The sequence below is a fragment of the Rhyacophila brunnea genome, unplaced genomic scaffold (assembly GCF_057557595.1).
Source record: "Rhyacophila brunnea isolate RB1 unplaced genomic scaffold, BYU_Rbru_1.0 scaffold_12, whole genome shotgun sequence".
NCBI classification, from domain to species: Eukaryota; Metazoa; Arthropoda; class Insecta; order Trichoptera; family Rhyacophilidae; genus Rhyacophila; species Rhyacophila brunnea.
In genome coordinates this window covers 1,936,167-1,956,724 of record NW_028232774.1, presented here as the reverse complement: position 1 = coordinate 1,956,724, position 20,558 = coordinate 1,936,167, and the positions used below count along the sequence as shown (strand labels likewise).

Sequence of the window (20,558 nt, the reverse complement as noted above, 5' to 3'; positions counted from 1 at the left end):
ATCGATCATATAATGTTGAAAATAATTAAATACCTATTGCATAACACGGAGTTATATTAGAAATTACTGGTTGCCTTCTAATATGGCAGTGTTGTGCTGACAAAAATATTATTTCAAATAAAATTGTTAATTATTAGTATTAATCACTTTAGGCATAACTAAATATTTTTAATATTTAGATTGCTTCCAAAAGTTGGTAAGTCGATATTTTATGTATTCTGAGTTAATGATCAAGTATGACGTGTATTCAGGTAAATATATTTACCAAAAAAAAGATTGGATCTAATCCGACCATGGATAGGTACCTTTTCAGGTAGTAATATTATAGATAATTGGTGGTTTTTCAATATGTGGTCAGGGAAAAGTTTGCAAGTCGATACTTACCAATATCTTTAAGCTTAATTGTTGAACCTTCAACGAATGTCTGTACAGAAAAATGTTTGTGAGACTAATTACGATATTCTTATATGAAGCTTGGTGTGAAAATATGGAATTTTAATGTGACACTTCGTACTCTTGTGGCACAGCCTCAAGAGTTCCATCGTCATGGCCGGCCCTCCCTCACCCTGCAGCGGTGCTACAAAAGCGATCTACGCGCTGCAGCACTAGAGTGATAGGAGGCGCACGCAAGAGTTGGCGATGGATCGAGAGAAATGGTGCGAACTTGTGCTTGCTCTATGCGTCAACAATGGGTCGTGACAGGGTGAGAGAAGAAGAAAAATTCAAAAAATGTTATGCCAAAAGTTTTTAACTACACTTACAAAGGGTTTTTATGAGATTAATGCTATTTTTCAATGTATTTTGTCATCTTTGGGCAACATAAATTACTAGTTCCATTATAGTGAATAAATTGAAACAATACCTATAATATGACTGTTGATTTAACTGTTACTGAAATAACATATATAGGTATATTGGTATATATAGGTATATTGACGACAGGACCACGCCAATACTACATTTACCGATGTTCTTACTCGATTTAAATATGAATACACAATGTGTATCCAATTATGTAAAATATTGTCTGCCAAAGGTTGTTAAGTATAACAGTTTCATCATAAATAACCTTTTGTGTATAATTTTTAGATAATGTGGGCTATTTTGTACCCGCATACTACCTAGTTGCGATTTCAATTTTACGTGCAAAGAAAAGTCTATTTTTGGTTTCTAATTCTTGGTGCTTGGAAAAAGATGGATGCTCTTCAGATACCCGGATCTTCGGACAGCCCAGAGGCGGAGAACAACGATCTATCTTCACTCAAGAAAACAGTAAGTTGTGTCTTTCCCTTTTACCGATTTAATATAATATAACAATATTCTGTTTAACTTCTGTTTGGTTTTGAATTTCATTAGGAATCTTGTTATAAGCATTTCACGTAATGTTCTTACCTTAATTATGTACGTTTGTTCCTCATTGTTACTGCCATGTTAATATTCAAATGTTTAAATCAGAATATAGATTGATATTTTCTGTTAAATATTTTAAATTATGTTAAATTACCTCATAAATTACCAAATAAGCTTTAAAGCTTGATTTTTATATCGAGCAGTGTTGCCATCTTTTTTTTTTACATACTCCTTAATATTAAATTCCTTTGGCTTTCGTCTCTTTTATTCGGCACAATCACATTCTTCCCTGACATGCTTCTATTATAATTAGACACAATTCTTACGTGCTAAGTACATGTTGAACATTTTGACAGTTAATCAAGGAATTTTGGACGTAGGTACGTATGCCCATTGTTGACTAGGAGGTCTAGACTATCGAGAGACGCCCAATAATCATGGGTGTAACAGTACCCATGCTCTTTATTATCTGTCACCCATTTAAGTAATCAAGCCTTCGTCTGGTATACAAAATAAGTGCGTTCCAATCATATTAGTTCGAATATTTTCCTAACATTTTTCTAACATGTATTTAATAAAGAAAGCAATATTTTTGAATCAAACTAAAGTATATTCAATATTTCATAAAAAAAATATACTAACCCTAGCAAACAGTAACTTAATAAAGATATTTAAAATGACTTTCTGAAATAAGTATTATGATATAATTAATAAATTTAAAAAAAAAATCTATCGCACGTCACTGATATTTCCGGTTCCTTCTAAAAAGTAATTGCGATACTTACTGTAATTTATTTAACTAGTAACCAGAAGCTTAATTGGTTTAATTAACCATTATATTTGTATTACTACGGAAGAAAATGTGGGCCAATACTGTTTTTTAATTTAACCATTCGTCACAAACTTCGAACAATTAGTCATTGTTTTATTGCATGCTCTAACGACGAATCGTTTTATAATAGTTTAGTACTTATTAAGATTTGAAAGTAAACGGAAGTAATCATCATCATTAGCCGGGATCGATTCATTCTTCTCAGTCTACAGAGTCGATCCAGCCGGTTTTAGGGTGGTTCAGTTGTCGTTTAATGATGATTGGATGCCACTGTATGCTTTCGTGTCGGTTGTGCACTCGCCAAGCAACATGTACGGGCTATTACCAATTCATCAAATTGTCGACCTCTATCATGTGTCTTCCTCATAAATACCAAAAAAGATATCGATCAGGAGGCATAAAAGAGTAAATGGAATTTAATAAATTGTGGAATTGCTGCCAAAAGTTTGTAAGTCGATAATTCAGGTATTTAGAATTAACAACGGATTATTTGTGTCTATATATACCAGGGGTTCACACAGTGTGTCCCGCGCAGCTTTTTAAGGTGTCCCGCGAGAGTTATGCTATATTATTTTTTAGTATGTTAATAAGAGTAAGTAATAATAATTTATAAAAAAATATTAGTTTACGCAATGAAATATTTTTTTTTTCCTTTGTTTTTTAAAAACAGAAAATATTTACTTACAAAAGAAAGGGCGGCCCGCCAAATATTTTTGATTTCAAAATTGTCCCTTTGACGAAAAAGTTTTTGAACCCCTGATGTATACACGTTATTTTGAAAAAATAATTCTAAGCGGAGGGATGATTTTTATTCATTCACCTAACACTAACCTATTGGGTCTTTGTTCTGGATTCAACGCATACCTACTATAAAATATAATATGTACTACATGCATTTGTAGCTTCAAACCGGCTAAGCTTCTGTTCATATTATCCTTTGGTTCATTACTAAGGACCACGTCGCCAACAATTTCCTTTCATCTCTAGCTAGAGCGATCTTGCGCTGATCGTTTTGATTCAGTCGCATTCTGAATGGTGACGATCCATCTGGAAGGCGCACGACCTCTCAACGTCCTCCCTCCGATCACAGCAGATAAAATCACTCTCCTCTCCAGGCTGCTTGTGATCGAAGAATTGGAGAAAACGTAAACGTTTTAGGTTAAGGGGTCCTGAGGTAATTTATATTAAATATCCCATACTATCTCTTCAAATTAGAGGTCTTTCAAAACACCGAATAATTATTTAACAGGTTCGATTTCAACAAAGAATTTAATTGAATCTAGAAGTTATGCATACAATATACATGTTATGTAACAAAATATTGATGTAAATGTATTTTAGGTAGGTAACTAAATGAATTAATAGTTTTAAAAATATATTTATAATACGTGAGTAAGACAATATAGCCCACAAAAGCCTCATTCATTATCAATGCATATTATGCCCTTCAAGAAAATATGTGGTTTTTATTTAAAATACGTGCCGCTAATTAATAAATAAACAGTGACAATTACACCAAATAATGACCTACGGTTAAATAAATAATTATTGTCTTATCTATGTTTATTCAAAAAGTAAGTATTTTCTTATATGTAATAATGTTTCAGTTTTTTCTTCTTCTGAGTGTTATTTAGTCGTGATATCGGAGAAGAATCAGCCGCTTGCAAGGGCAGTGCATCATCGATTCCGTTATGGTCCCGTACGCCAGCGGCCGTTACCCGTTATACGCCGCTCGTTACAACGGGGAGCTTTTGTCAAGGGTAGCATACAGTCACTGCGTTATGATTTGTACATCGATGAAAACAAATTTTATTAAAATGACACATTATTCTGCTCTTTTTATTTAAGGTAGGTAATACATAAAGAAAATGACTTTGAATTTTAGTCAATAATACATAATCTCAATGCTTTTTTCGTAAAAAAACTCAGTAATAATGGGAACTGAAATACCTAACGGGTAAGGAGAAGCAGGCAACCGATCTCAAGTAAGGAAGAATAAGGGATTAATTTAAATACGTGTCATGAATACGTCATACGTCGAGACTGACAACTGCTCTGGGTTTATGCATCAATGATCATTAATATTGGTGAATTACACACACTATTGCACGTCTATAAATAATGCGTGGTTCATTTTTGTAGGACACTCGCACGTTCAAAACCCTGCGTCAAACTTTAGTGTGAGTATACCAATGCATACATACTATCGGAATTTTATTTATTATCAGCTGTTATGTGATAATACAATATGATAACGTGGAGTAATTATTAAATAACTACTAGAGTGCCAAACCCTTATGTGTAGTGTGTGTAATGAACACAGGCGGCCGAATTAAGGGGCATCTGCAGGTGAGCAAGTTTAAACCCTCACCACCGGTCGTTACCTTATTCCACGGTCGCTATTGGTGTTTCATCCATAATCATTAAGGCTATACTTCAGTTGAGGCATGCTCTAAAAAGATCGTGACTACGCGACGCGCAGATTGTGTGAACAACGCGTGACGAACAAAACATAATTTGTCATAAAAATTCAATATGCGTCCATTTAATATTATGTTTGTTGTTATTTAAGTAATAATAATAATATATTCATTGACATGTTTTGTTTACCGAGTAAATACGTAACGTTTTTTAGTCATCTTTACACGATTTAAGAATTAATGCCTCCGACGCCATCACAAAACAAATTGACGTGCTCACAGGTCGATTATCGCTCTCCGATTGGCAACGCGGCCGAAATTACGTCACACCTATTGTCGAAAATTATTTGTCGTTTCACTGAAGTATGCTCTTAATATTTCAGATAAGCATATGAAAACGGTGTTGATCGTTGTGTAAGGCCGGTCATATAAAGTGAGCGTGATTACACGCTGTACTTTACATTCATTATACTAGTCCGGGTCAATTGTTTTGAATAATTTAATATTATTTTGAACATACATTGCCATCTCTTGGAATCATGGTAAAATAATTAAACATGTCTTTATGATATATCTACCTACTTTTAATATCTTTCCAAAAGAGATATTATATTGTACGCGGCTCGCCAAGTAACATCATATCAATACCTCCTGTATTTAATGGTAAAATACAATATCTTTCCATCAAGAATTGTCAGTTCGTCTCTTTAACAAGTATGCGTGCAAAAAAGAACATAACGTTAATTATTACTTAATTAGGAAATATTTTTTTTTTTTAGGATACTTAAAAGTGAAAGTACGTAAATACGTGAAAGGGCTAAATAACAATTTACCTCGCAAAGTCTGCACGCTCCAAGCATGGAATGATCTGACTACTTGTCTAGGAGGGCCTGTATTTGGTTATCATTGCAACGGTGGATTAGATGCAGAGGGCCCATCTCGAAAACCATAGTTGTCGATTCGAATCCCTTATCTGACAAAAATTAAATCTAATTGAATATATTATGTTTTATCCAGAACAAGGATCAAATGGATTTAGTTAATGTCTGGAAAAAACTTAAAACTTTTGAAGAAATAATTACAAGATAAAAAGAACTTTTTATATACCACGTTTTTAAATGTTCTGTTGAATCATATAAACTTGACAATTCTAAATACTTTTTTTTGTACTTGATAAAAATACTGAATAAATATTATAGAATACTGAAATGTCATTTTGACATTTCATATTGATTTTCATTGTAATGCACGTACACTTATATAAATAATTTAGTTGCTAGAACCCTCTTAGCAACCAATAATAGTGAGTAGTAAATGTTACTTTTAACGATTTTTTTCCGAAACATGCAAAACAGAATTAACTGAAAATGAATTAAATTCTGCTTAAAGATGGCCAAAAGTATTAAAAAAATGCTCTGTCGTCGTGTTCTGATATATTCTAAAAGTTTCAAATGTCTAGCTAGTCGGGAAGTTAGTTAAAAATCTTCAATCGTCCAATACAAATCTTGGACAAACAAGAAAAACATTGTACTGGATACACAAGAAAAAATCTGTACCGGACAAACAAGAATACGAGCTAATAAAAATGTGGTAACTTAAAAGAGAAAATGTTTATTTTCCTTAGGTAAACGGCCCACTTGCTCAGCGTACGTCAAAATGGAGCTTTTATGCTATTTTCAAAGCATGATCCTGGACATTCCTTAAACGTTGTAGATAATCTAGTTACATAATTTTGAAGCCTTATTATCCTTTGTATTTATTTTAAACATTTGATGACTGCATAAAGTATTTTTATTACATAAAATAGTATTCTTTTAAACCTCTCGCTCCAATGTTTTAGAATATCGTCATATTTCAGTACGTCCATGTGAAGTGGTGTTAAGATTTTTTATATTTATTAATTTTTAAAAGCATTTATAAAACCATTAGTAAAATTTATGTTGACATTATTCTAGTGCAATATTTACAATAAAAAATTATATTGATAATCTCTATGATCCCAAATTTGACAAGAATTAGGCATTTTACTATTCAAAAAATGGGCAAGATTTACACATTTAAAGCTAATTTTAAAGATACTGATTATGTCTTTAACCATTCAAATGTACTAAACATTTTACGAATACTGTTTGCTTATAATAATTATTGACCTAAGAACAAGGTAGTATTTTTTTTAAATACGCCATTTCTATTGGCATTTCCCAGTGACTAAGCTACAACATATGGCCGTAGCCATAAATTGACAAACGGTAAATGAAGTAGGGTGTAAGATCATGTTAACGTGCGTGTTTGAACATGTACCTAACCGATTTTTTTTTAAAACGGTATGGTATGTCCCCCCCTTAAATTCTATTTTTTAAATGTTATAATCATGACCGCAATTTATTATGTATTTACTTTTTTTTTTGATTTTACACAACTCAATATAATAGCAATAATGTGTTATTTAATACATTTAATTCTATACAATTAACGACACGACCATGTTTCATGTATATTATTATGTTACTTCGTTGTCATCACAGCATCCACCTGTTTGAAAATCATCTCTATACAATATGTCGAATCAAATCAATGTGATGATAGTAATACATCACCCCTTCTCCCTCAATCCAGGCCTGTCAGGGGATGCAAGAGAGGGACGAGCAGATGAGAAAGAGAGATGAACGTACTGTCGGCAGGATTATATAATATAACAGAGGGTGAAAAACAAGGTGCAAGGTCTACTCTGAAGGCCAAAGTCACAGGGCGCAATAAGAGGAAAATGGAAAATTATAACAACTTGTTGATAATATTATACAGCCAAGATAAAAAAAGACAGCTGCCTCTTATTTAAATTAACATAGAGTTCGAAGAAAACCACCCCGCATTTTATTACGTCTTTTATAATATTATAACAATTATTTTCTATATTTAAAAAAAATGTATTTTTTCGCCGACAACAGTTTTTGTTTTTATTATATTAGTTTTTCAATTCACTCTACAATCCGATGTGGATCTTGAATGCTTCATAAAGAGGTAGTAATATTATTTATTTTTTTACAAAAATGGATGTTCGCCACTTGCTCAACCTATTAATTAAGTCCATACCCTAGGTTCAAATACTCATTGACAAAATAATAACATGTGAATTTTCCAGACTCGAGATTCGAACCATGGAAAAAAAAAATGTCTATCACTTATAATTTTTACTTACATGTGTCATGCTTTAACCATTGAAGTTAATCCCTCCAAACCAAAACCCGCCACGCACCACACCCGGTCTTAATCGGGCGTATCACGTTGCCCTACATTGGCGATGTGAAGCATCTAGTTAAGTTTTAGGCCGAGAATGCCCTAGGAGGAGATACCCAGGACTGGGACAGCTACCACAGTTCACCGTGAGCTGTTGTTTAGAGAACCGATGGCCGTATTGCATATAGGTTGACTTGCTACCAATACAATTTATAGATGTCGTTCGTTCAACGGATGAAAGTTGAACTCTAAATTAATACACCTATCATGTCATTTATAATATTATTATAATTATACTTACCAAATTATATTACTTATGTAATTAAATAATGCTTTACATTTTAATACAAGTTTTCGCCCCTGCTATCTAGGCTCTCTATCGGAAAAGTTCATGAACAACTGGTTTTTGTGGATGTACTGTACTATCATAATATAATATACCTAATTCTCGTATGTCTGTATTCCGACGATTTTGTATAATAGAAAATACCGATATTTATTATTATCGCGACCCAAATCACAAACATTTATGTCGGTACCTACATACGATCATAGTATTAGTTATAGAACAAATTATTTTTGTAATTCTCAATTATTTTTCTTTTACTAAAATAGACCGTGAAAAAATAGGTTACATGAAAATTGTACGTAAAACATTTCACCGTGGCACAGTTCGTCGTGAGCTTTCTTATCAGAAAGAGATGATCGTATAGGTACTACATGGCCTCCAATTGTATTCGATTCAATATGAACAGTAATTCAATTTTCATACCTGATTTTGACAAAATTCATGAATTCAAGAATGAAAACCGAACCTAACCTAACATAACCTAACAAATAATTCAGTATATCAGCTATATTCAAAATTTGTTTGCTGCTGGCTTCCTGTAAAGTGTAAACCGATAAGAACCGTGTTTTATTTAGACATGAATTTTATGTCAGTATTATACGACCCAAAGAGGTAGGACGGTCTTTAATATACGGCCATATTTTCCGATATAACATTTGTGAAGCGTGATACGGCGAATTGCATATGTACAAGTTTCCGGATACGGAAAAAATATTCGAATCATCAATTATTACAAATAAATAATCAATATAAACCAGATGTTTTGGACTTATTTGTCAAAACAATTACTTGAATGGTAAACATAAAGCATCTGTTATCCATCATGATCATTATCAGCGGGGGATCCACTGCTGGATGAAGGCCTCCCTCTAGCTTCCTCCACTCTTCTCGGTCCACAGCTCTTTGATGCTACATACATCCACCGAGCTTTATGAGTTCATCTGTCCAGCGAGTTTTAAAGCATCCTCATAAGCATTTAGTGCCCCTTGGGTACCACAGTATGTCAGCATTTTTCCAGCAGTTGTCCACTTGCCGAGCGACATGTCCAGCCCATTGCCATTTCATCTGCTTAGCGAGCTTTATCACATCGCGTACTCTTGTCTTCTTCCTGATTCATCGATTTATTTTGTGATATTTATGCGTTATGCCCAACATCCACCTTTTCATGCGCTGCGCTTGCGCTACTCATATGTTTTGATTTTTTCTTACATTAAGAGTCCACGTTTCCACGGTAGCACACATTGGTTAAACACTTTACGATTAAGACACATCCATATGGATTGAAAACATAAATCGAAAAAGTATTCATTAAATTCTAATCAGCCATTATTCCGATAAATAGTGTTTAGCGTTTATTCTACAACGAGTAGCGTGTACCGGTAGTGCTACCAGGAACAAAGAGCGTATTTTAACCATACATTTTATTATTGTTTACTTGTCTCTAATGAAGCAAAATAGTGTTGGGTAACGATTATCTACGCAAATACGAAATACTTGCAGTATTAAATTCGTCTTCTTATATTATTTATATGGCGATACTAGATATGGCATATAGGTATTTTGCCAACAAATAATGCCATCTTAACACTTATATTAAAAAAAAACATACTAATGATGAAGCCACTCAAGGTATAATTTTAATAATACTGATAAAGTAACCATAAAAATATTTAAACTTTATATTCAACTAATAAATATACATAATTATTGAGTTTATATTATGGAGTTTCATCATTGTGTCAATTAAAAAATATTTAAATATCATTTAAGGGAATTTAAAAAGTGGCAACAATTTTAATCGCGGAAAACATCCTTGTCTTGCCTCTGTCATTCAATTTTATATAATATGCATGGCTTTCTTCATTATTTCAATTTAATTTAAAGTAAGTGAAATGGAAATTCGGCCTCTACAATGACTTGATATTTAAATCAAAATAATATGTTAATAATATGTTTAGTACCTTTTGAGTCGTTACTATTTTACCACGTTTTTATTAGCTCGTATTCTTGTTTGTCCAGTACAAATTTTTTCTTGTTTGTCCAATACAAATCTTGCAATCGATTTTTAACTAACTTCCTGACTAGCTAAACATTTGAAAATTTTAGAATATATCAGGACACGAACAATGCATTCTTTAAATACTTTTAGCCATCTTTAAGCAGAATTGAATTCATTTTCAGTTAATTCTGTTTTGTATGGAACGTTATTTCGGAAATAATTCATAAAAAAGTAAAACACTATTATTGGTTTCTAAGGGGGTCCTAGCAACTAAATTATTAATATATACGTGCGTTACTATGGAAATCAATATGAAATGTCAAAATGACATTTCAGTATTCTATAATATTTATTCAGTATTTCTATCAAGTACAAAAACAAAGTATTTATTAACACATAGAATTTATTGCCAAGTTTATATGATTCACAGAAAATTTAAAAACGTGGTATATAAAAAGTTCTTTTTATCTTGTAACTAGCTGACCCGGCGAACTTTGTACCGCCTCAGAATCAATAATCTTGTGTTAACTTATTAGCTGAATTAAATTCAAATTTTTAATTAAGTTAAAATGAATACTCAAAATGAATAAGTTCAATAAATGTGCAAAAACCAAATCAAAATGATAAGTATTTTAATTACATTGAACTGTACACACTGTATACCCACGATGACCGCGTGGATTAAGCACCAGTGTATAGTGTCGAGGGTCCCAGGTTCGAGTCCTGGGTCTGGCAAGTTCACATATTGTTTTTTAATTTGTGCATGAGTCAGAATATTGTCCTAATACGTTGAGCAAGTGGCTAACATCCATTTCTCGTAAAAATAAAATCTGTTAATACAAACCTCCACTCTGTGGAGGCCCATATGATCCTATTAGGATCGGACATAGTCAAAAGAAAAAAAAAGAATGAAATTCACGTGGCAGCAAGGCATTTGCTTTATTGAAGCGAATCGAAATAATTCGCGTAGCATTGTTGCACTACTTTCTGTTAAACTATTTGCTGGATGGGTTGCATTCGGGTAGATTCCCTTCATTGAAGTACCTTGTGATATACGACACTTTTTGTTTTGTTGTCAGGTGCGAAAACGAACAAAGCAGATGTTTTGCCGACACATGAACATGCTACGTACAATTGACCCTGAGAGAAACATTCATTTTATAGATTCAGGCCATAAACACTCAAGGATTGGCCTTGTAATTTGTTGATCGTCATGCCGGATGCAAGACGAATTGGAAAATGAATTCGTTTAATGGCATATCGGTTGGGATCATCGAAATTTTCGGAATGAGAACTTCCTCACCTTTGAACATTCCTTTGATTATCGTCGCGTGAATCAAATTGCCCATGAGTTTTCTCACCACCAAACGCGTTCCGTTACATAGTTTTGGTTGGTTCAGATTTCAAAGCATGATGACTACCGAGCCAACCTTCAGTTGTTAATTGTGCGGTGGCAAGCCAGGCAGATCCAATGAGTTTAAAAATTCAGTTGGATAGTTGGTTGCTTCGTTTTCGTTTGTTACATAGTCGACAGATTTTAAGGAATGCAGTGGACCAACGATTTCATTTTGAATTGTGATGTTTAAGTGATCCACATCTTTGTTCTTTGCCGCAAGACTGCTCGTTCACTCAATCAATTGTAATTTTTGTGGTTAGCAATGAGTTCGTCCTTAGTTGAGACGAAATTGCAAAAATTCAGCGGAAACGAAATCAATCCGTTCGATTCATCAACAGGAACACGGCCGTTACCGATAGTCAGCAATTACTTGGAGAAATCTTCGGCAGATGGATCGTTTAGCAATACAACTTGCATGTTTGTCGTCAGCTAAAGTTTCTTCACATAGCACCACAGAGTCGATGATTTGAGGCAAGCATTTATTTCATCGGCAGCGGTCGATCTTGGAATGACTGGTAGTGTTTGGCGGAAATCGCCAGATAGTAGAATCACTGCGCCTCCAAAACTTCTTGATTCATTGCACAGATCTTTCATAGTTCGATTGAGTGCTTTCAATGCGCGTTTGTGCGCCATTGTGCATTCATCCCATGTGATGATTTTACTTACTAACAAAACTTTGGCCATTACTGAGTGTTTCGCAATGTTGCATGTCGGTTTTTCAGTCGTTGGCAGGTTTAAGGGCAATTTCAACTTTGAATGAGGCGTTCGGCATCCTTATAGCAACGTGGCCGCTATCCCAGAAGAAGCAACTGCTACAGCATTTTCGGATCTCGCACGCCAAAATCAATGACATGAGGAATGTCTTCCCAGTTCCACCGGGCGCGTCGAGGAAAAATAAGCCACCATTTCCATCATTAATTGCCTTCATTAATGTATCGTACACTTCTTTTTGTTGGGGGTTCAACAGTGGTACATTCGTTCGAACTGATTGGTTCAATGCATCTCGATCATATTCACGTTCACGTTCCAATTCTCGATTGAAAGCGTCGTTCATTCCACGATGTGGCATTGGCATTCCTAACTTGACTAACAAACTGCCGCACATGAGGTAACACGTCATATTATATTCGATCAAAAGCAAAGCCTGGTTATGTATCTCCTCATTCACCCTGAGATCGGGATTCCCTGAACTGACACGAATTCGATGTAAAATGTCTTCTGACATGTCATCCTTGTACTTGTTTCACAGTTCAGGTGGATTTGATGGGAAGCATGTCGAAATAATGATAGCAAATAATGTGCGTATCTGATTTGAGGCTGTAGAAACAATTGCTTCAGCGATTGTCATACTACACCATTGACAGTTAGACATTTCGACTAACATTCTTTCTTTTGTTTGTTTGTTTATTGTTTCTGTCATGTATCAGAGATGGCGTTGTATGTGGATTTAATTTTTTTGTGATTTTCTTTTATTTTCGAATCCGCGAGTTCATTGTTCAAAATGTCAAAATGTGTGAGAAAATTAATTTTCTTCATAATTTATTATTTCCGTGATTTATCCGATATTTTAATAGTTATTCTGCTATTCCGAGCGAAGACAAATCCAACACAACAAAGTATATAAAAATCTGTCCAGCCGTTCTTGAGTTATAAATGGTGTAACTAACCCGACATTGTTTTATATATATAGATTATTTATCAGTAGGTACTTGTAACGCGAGAACATTATCCAGCAACGCCAAACTTCTAGAGCTCGAAGAAGAACTCGAAAAAATCCATTGGGATGTTGTCGGGCTCAGCGAGGTAAGACGACAAGGAGACGATATCGATATCGACTAAGACCGGACGCACAAGCGGTGTCGGATTTTTAATCCACAGACTCTGGAAAGATCGCATAGTTGAATTTATTTCTCCTCAGATAGAGTAGCAAGTTTAACACTTCAGCTCAGCAAAAGATACCAGATTCTGCTTTTGCAAGTTTATGCGCCCACTCAAAACTCACCTGATGAAAAAGTGGAGGAGTTATATGAAGAAATCAGTACGTTGAAAAATAAACGGAAATGTCACTTCACTATCATCATGGGAGACTTTAATGCACGAATCGGATCTCAACACCAGGATGATGTAGCGGTCGGGCACTTCGGACATGGCACCAGGGATGGCCGAGGAGACATGTTAGTGGAGTTTGCGGAAAACCACAATCTCTACATCATGAACTCATTCTTCAAAAAGAAGCCTTCTCGAAAATGGACATGGCGAAGCCCAACAAAACGAACCAGCGAAATCGACTACATCCTCACCAACAAGAAGGATATTTTTCTAGACTGCACAGTCATTAACAAATTTAATACTGGCAGCGACCACCGAATGGTAAGGTGTAAAGTACGATTTAACATCAAACGTGAGAGATCCAAACTGATGCAGAAGCCCAGAGTCCGCAGAGGCTTGAGAAGCAGAGTCGAGTTCCAACAAGAGCTGGAGAACAGGCTAGCGGCTTTCCAGGCTGAAAATGACCCCATCTCCCTACAAAACACCGATGCAGTAACAAAAATCATTATAGAATCTTCGGAAGAGACAGTTGCTGCTGTGGTCGAACGAGTAAGCAAACTTTCAAAGGAAACGTTGAATCTTATGAAGCTGCGTAGGAGTACGAAAAGCGAACAACAAGTTGCAAATGATCTCGAGTACTCCACGCTGTGAAAAACTCTACGTAAAAACATACGAGAAGATCTTCGTAAGTTCAATATGAACCTTGTTGAATCAATTGTTGCGTCAGGAAGGAGCTTACATAAGAACAAGCAGCATCTGTCAATAGGGAGACGGCAGATCACGACACTAAAAGCGCAAGATGGAAGTATCGTGCGTAACTGGGATCATCTACTGGACACTATGGTAGAGTTTTACAGCGCTCTATACAAAGATGACACTGACATCAATTCAGATCTTCCGGTGAACGGAGAATATGGAGATCCTCTTCCCGAGGTTACTACCACAGAAGTGGAATATGCTATAATGTGCATGAAGAGTGGGAAAGCCCCGGGAGAAGATGGGCTGACTATCGATGTTCTCAAACGGGCCGGGAGGACGGTGAGCGAAGTGCTCGCACGTCTGTTCACGTCTTGTCTGCACGAAGAGAACATCCCAGAGTCATGGAAAAATGCCTCCATTATTATTCTCCATAAGAAAGGAGACACTGAAGATCTGAAAAACTATCGACCAATTAGTCTACTGCCAATTCTGTATAAGGTTTTCACGAAAATACTCTCAAACCGTCTCGAAACAGTTCTAGACGAGAACCAACCAAGAGAGCAAGCCGGATTCAGAAGAGGCTACAGTACTATGGATCATATACAGGTCGTCAGGGAAATCATAGAGCGCTATCAGGAATACAAACTGCCATTATATCTTGGTTTTATAGACTATGAAAAGGCGTTTGATTCCATCAAAAAATTCTCAATTATAGACGCCCTTAGCAACCAAGGAATTTCCAGACGCTACATAAACATATTGAACAGTATATACAGTGATGCCACAGAATGCGTGAAACTCCACAAACGGTCGTGTAAATTCCCCATTAACAAAGGTGTCCGGCAAGGTGATACCATTTCACCTAAACTATTCACCGCTACTCTTGAGGACTTATTTAGGAAAGTTGATTGGGAGGAAAAAGGTGTTCCAATTAATGGGGGGCACCTCAGTCACCTGCGCTTTGCAGATGATATTGTTATACTCTCACAAGACCCGAAAGACCTCCAAAGTAGAATGCAAGAACTCGCGGATGTCAGTCAAACGGTCGGTCTAAAGATAAATGTCTCAAAGACAAAAGTGATGAGGAACTGTATTTCGGACCCTGCGATTATCTGTATTTCTGGCACCCAACTCGAGCAAGTCAGCAGCTACGTCTATCTCGGACAGCAGGTGTCCATAGACGGAAGCATGCACGATGAAATTGCTCGAAGAACAAAGCTCGGATGGAGTGCTTTCGGACGTCTGAATATTATCTTCAAGAGTGACCTACCATTATGTCTTAAGCGTAAGGTGTTCAACCAATGTGTGCTACCCGTGCTCACCTATGGCTGCGAGACGTGGACCCTCAACACGAGAGATGTCCAAAGGCTAAGAGTCACACAGCGAGGCATGGAGAGGTGCATGTTGGGCATCACGCGAAAGGACCGTAAGAGGAACGAATGGGTTAGGAAGCAGACAAGAGTACGCGATGTAATAGACGTTGCCAAACAGCTGAAATGGAGATGGGCGGGACACATTGCTCGCCGAAAGGACGGCCGCTGGACAAATGCCGTCATCCAGTGGTACCCAAGGGGTACGAAACGGCCACAGGGTCGCCCTAAAAGCCGCTGGATTGACGACCTGGTAAAGTTCGGCGGAAATACGTGGCAGCAAACGACACAGGACCGAGAGAGTTGGAGAAAGCTTGGGTAGGCCTTCATCCAGCAGTGGATTGACCCCGGCTGATGATGATACTTGTAATATCGATTTAATTTTATGCTTTCTGTACTTTTACTTATGTTTTGAGGTAAAAAAAGAAACTATCGCTTTATTCGAAAAAAGAACGTAAGATTACAAAAAATAAACAAAAGATCGTCAAAAATCATGTGGAACAGTATTGCTAACTCTTGAACTATCATACATAACGTCATTTTTTTTCCATGAACATAAACAAAAGAATGAAATACTCAAAACTGCAATAAATTAAATGTAGCTATATTCAGCATGGCAACTCATATTATTTTTAATTCTATTATTAGAGGCATCACGTCCGTCGATGCAGTTTGGCGAAGCGGAAGGGGAGTAGACTTCCACCCTCACTATCATAAAACAAACCCTCTGTCAGAGAGCCACCCTCGAGCGGCGCTGTTTGCCTGGTATTCGAACCTGGACCAGATCGATTGGCGCGCGCAGCATCCCTTCCCCGGCCCAACTTGCTGACACCGATGTGAATGCAACAGACTTATAACACTGTGCACATAATAATATTATACTCGGTTTGGATAATGTCAACACACAATCGAATTGTTTGTATGCAATGAATCTACTATATAAATATTCGCTAGTAGTTTTCATCAATGAATTACAATTTGTATTAAATTGTGATTTTTTATCTATTGTAACACTGATACATGGGTATTGTGTAAAGTAAAGTATATATTATGTGAGAGAAATTAAAATAATTACAGGATAAAAAGAACTTTTTATATACAACGTTTTTAAATTTTCTGTTGAATCATATAAACTTGACTTGACTAGCATAAACGAACAAAAAAATTTGTACTTGATAGAAATAATACTGAAATGTCATATTGATTTTCATAGTTACGCACGTATATATTAATAATTTAGTTGCTAGGACCCACTTAGCAACCAATAATGGATTTACTTTTTACGGATTTCTTCCGAAATAACTTTTCATACAAAACAGATTCAACTGAAAATGAATTAAATTATACTTAAAGATGGCTAAAAGTATTTAAAAAAAATGCATTGGCATCGTGTTCTGATATATTCTAAAAGTATCAAATGTCTAGCTAGTCGGGGAGTTAGTTAAAAATTGATTGCAAGATTTGTACCGGACAAATAACCACCGGACAAATAAGAATAAGAGCTAAGAAAAACGTTGTAAAAATAAGAGTAGCGCAACGTAGCTGGGAAAGATGCATGTTGGGAATAATGCGGAAAGATTACAAAATAAACCAAGTGGATAAGGAAACAGATAAGAATACGCGATGTAAAAGGGTTCGCCAAGCAGATGAAATGGCAATAGGCTGGACATATCACTCGGCGAGTGGACAAGAACTGGACAAATTCTGTGCCTTAATACCCGCTGGATAGACGAACTCATAAAGTTCGGTGGATGTACATAGCAGCGAAGAACTAAGAACCAAGAAGAGTGGACCTAGCTAGAGGAGGTCTTCATCCAGCAGTGGATTTAGGCTGGCTGATAATTATGGCATAAAACGGGAAATAACACGTACCAGGAGACTAGGTCTAATTTATTTTTCAATTTATTTATTTTTTAACATATAGTGGACATTACAAATTATAAGTTTAAGACGTTCACAACATGACATGAAAGATTATTATAAAGAAGACAGAAAAAGAAAAGTAATACAAGAATGAAAATATAAAAAGAGAACATAATATAAACATACATAAGCAGTGAAAAAACAATTATACATCTATAGAAGTTCGAAGCAGTACACCGAGTTTGCTAAGGGACTCTATTTTAAGAATTTATAAAATAGCGTCCACCTAAAGTCATCCTCACGCAAGTGGAATATATCAACAACCGAAGCAATTTGGTTGAACATAGTTATCGAACTCCCAATTGGCATTACCAGTGGCAGGTTGGTTCTGTACCTTCGGAGAATAAATAACAGCTGATGCTCTCTATTTCTATGATAGTTATCAGGGACACACAGGTCATCACTGCCCAGAATGCGTTCTCATTTATACCTCGTATTAGTCAAAAAAATACGTAACTAAATAAAGATGTCTTCTAACATTATGACAGGTGGTGCCGTCCTGCTGAAACCATATATTTTCCGAGTCTATTTCGTCCATTTCGTGTAAAAATATGTAATGAGGTCACGGCAATGGTTTCCATTTTCTATCAACGCAATTACAATTTTATACTTTAAAAAGTATGGCCTGATAATATCTCCAGCCCAGCAACCACACCAATCCGGATTTTTGTCAGCCTGACCTAATATGTTTTTTTTAATCTTATGTAGGAACATTGTAATATTATCACTGTGTGCCGTGTGGTATTATATTATTTTAATAATCTTTCATCCAATTTTTAAAGCTTACAATACAAAATGTTTCAATAGCGACCGACACAATAATGTCATATTAAAAGTAGATAGATATTATAATAATTGTTTTTCCCTTGGACAGTGCAAGAAAACTTTCCAAGGCTTTTCTATAATGAATGACATAACTTTCAAAGCTCAATTTTCCTAAGTAAACTGCGAGAACTACAGCCCTGAATGAGTAATGGCACTTTTAAAAGGAAAACGGTTTTTCCATGGCTAATTGAACCATTTCTCACCAGTGACGTCAATGCGATTTATATATTTTTTTATTTACACTAACATTGGTGTACTTACTATTATGGTAAATTATTATGATTTTGGCATTTCTATTAATCGGTTCTAGGTATATTCTTCATCGTCGTTTCTCTTTTCTGTTCTTTTTGGTTTATTTTTCTTTTTCGCAAGGAATATATTATATTGGAAGTGTTTTTTGAGCCAAAACAACCACCTTCTATAGGGCACAGCATGGACACATCGTGAAGCGGGCCCCTGTCTAGGATCCAGTGACGTCCCGTGGGGGTAGGAAGATTGAGCGACGAAGTTTGAAGAGACGGCAGTTACTCGAAAGGCGGCAAATCGAGGAGAGGCATTTGGAATATGTAGAAATAGCTACCTAAACTTAGTAATAACGAATATATCTTTCCATAAAAAAATCAGTTCACCGGTTTTGTCGGGTTCGCGATATCTAGTTTACTTCCGTTGCCTTTCGACGTCCTTGGTGACCAAAAACAACACGTGCAGAATTGCGAATAATTACAGTCTGATATTCTGTTAGTAATGTATCCATACAATATATTTCTTAGATATTGGACTCATGAAAGGATGATAAAAATACTGTATAAAAAACGGGGCGGCATTTTGGCGCTGCCTAGAGAGGGCATTATATCTAGGGACGTCACTGCTGGGATCTTTGGCGGGCCCCCCTACCTATCGCTAAGGATAGAGGCAGTGTGAAGCTCTACAATAGCGCTTTCCAAATGGTGTACGCGGTAAAATTAATGTGTATGTTTAGTGTTTTATTGTATATTTTAATAGGTACATCTATTTGAATTATTATGGAGATGGCGAGTATTAATACACAAATAAAAACTGTATCGTACAACCACATAACTTTAAATAATATCTAATATTATTGAAGGAAGCAGGCCACTTTTTTTTACTATTAAAGCAAATTTGTGTTTGTTTGTGTATGTGTGTTTATCAGCTCACTTATTTGGTCGACTCGCCTCGTCGGTCCCCTCCTTAGTCCGGCCCCCCGGGCTGGAGCCATGTCAACAGTGCACAGTGACGAAGAAGATAAAAGTATTATCCAAAGAACTTTCTGAGGAATATCTGAGATGACAATGGGTTAAAAAAGAAGAAAAATAATTGCGATATCCAAGAACGCAATGAGTAAGAGTCTCACTAAGACATGACAAAATCGCAGTATCTCAAAAACCATTAAAAAAGTGCTGCTATTTTTAATCTAAACATCGAAATTGAAACCAGGACTATCAGAGATTTTGATTGGATAGAACGCGTTCAAGATGTGGTGTTGGCGGAGGATTCTCCAACTGATGGTATATTGGAAGAGTTTGGCAACAAAGAGTGTCTCTGTAAAAGACATGTTCTCCAATTTTTATGTCACATTGTAAAAAGAGATACGAACAGCGTGGGGAGAAAAGTCATCTTGAAAGAAGGTTGCGAAGACCTGCATCTTCCAGATGGGGCAATATAACTAGAAAACCACTAATTTAACATGACTAAAGCAACAATTTCGCTTTAGACGGATAGAGATTTAGAGAGTAACTTCAGTGACCACCATCCTCTATTCGAAACTGTTCCACATAATACTTGGCAGAGACGCTTTCACCACTGAAATCGCCAACGTTGGTGAGATCTGATACAGCACACAAACACTAAAAATAATAATATTGATAAAAAAATGAGTTATAATACTGAAGATTGAACTAATGTAAGTACACGGGTGCAAAAATTGTGTAAATAATCGAACTCTACATAGCTGTTTTTAACCTTGATATTTATTTGTATTTTTTTAGTGTTTCAAAAAAGACAAGTCCTAAAAATTCAAATTATATTCGGTTGATATGATATTAATAACGGAATATTCTTCGTCAAGATTATTCAAATTCAAATTTATATATT

The 20,558-nt window shown here is 35.7% G+C and overlaps 1 protein-coding gene across 1 annotated transcript; it reads left to right on the top strand.

The window, feature by feature from the left end:
• The first annotated feature begins 13,659 nt into the window (after positions 1–13,659).
• Positions 13,660–14,280, top strand: LOC147077630 (uncharacterized). Its single transcript, XM_085940059.1, has one exon. The coding sequence runs from the start codon at positions 13,660–13,662 to the stop codon at positions 14,278–14,280; it is 621 nt and encodes a 206-aa protein (XP_085796185.1).
• Positions 14,281–20,558: the final 6,278 nt, after the last annotated feature.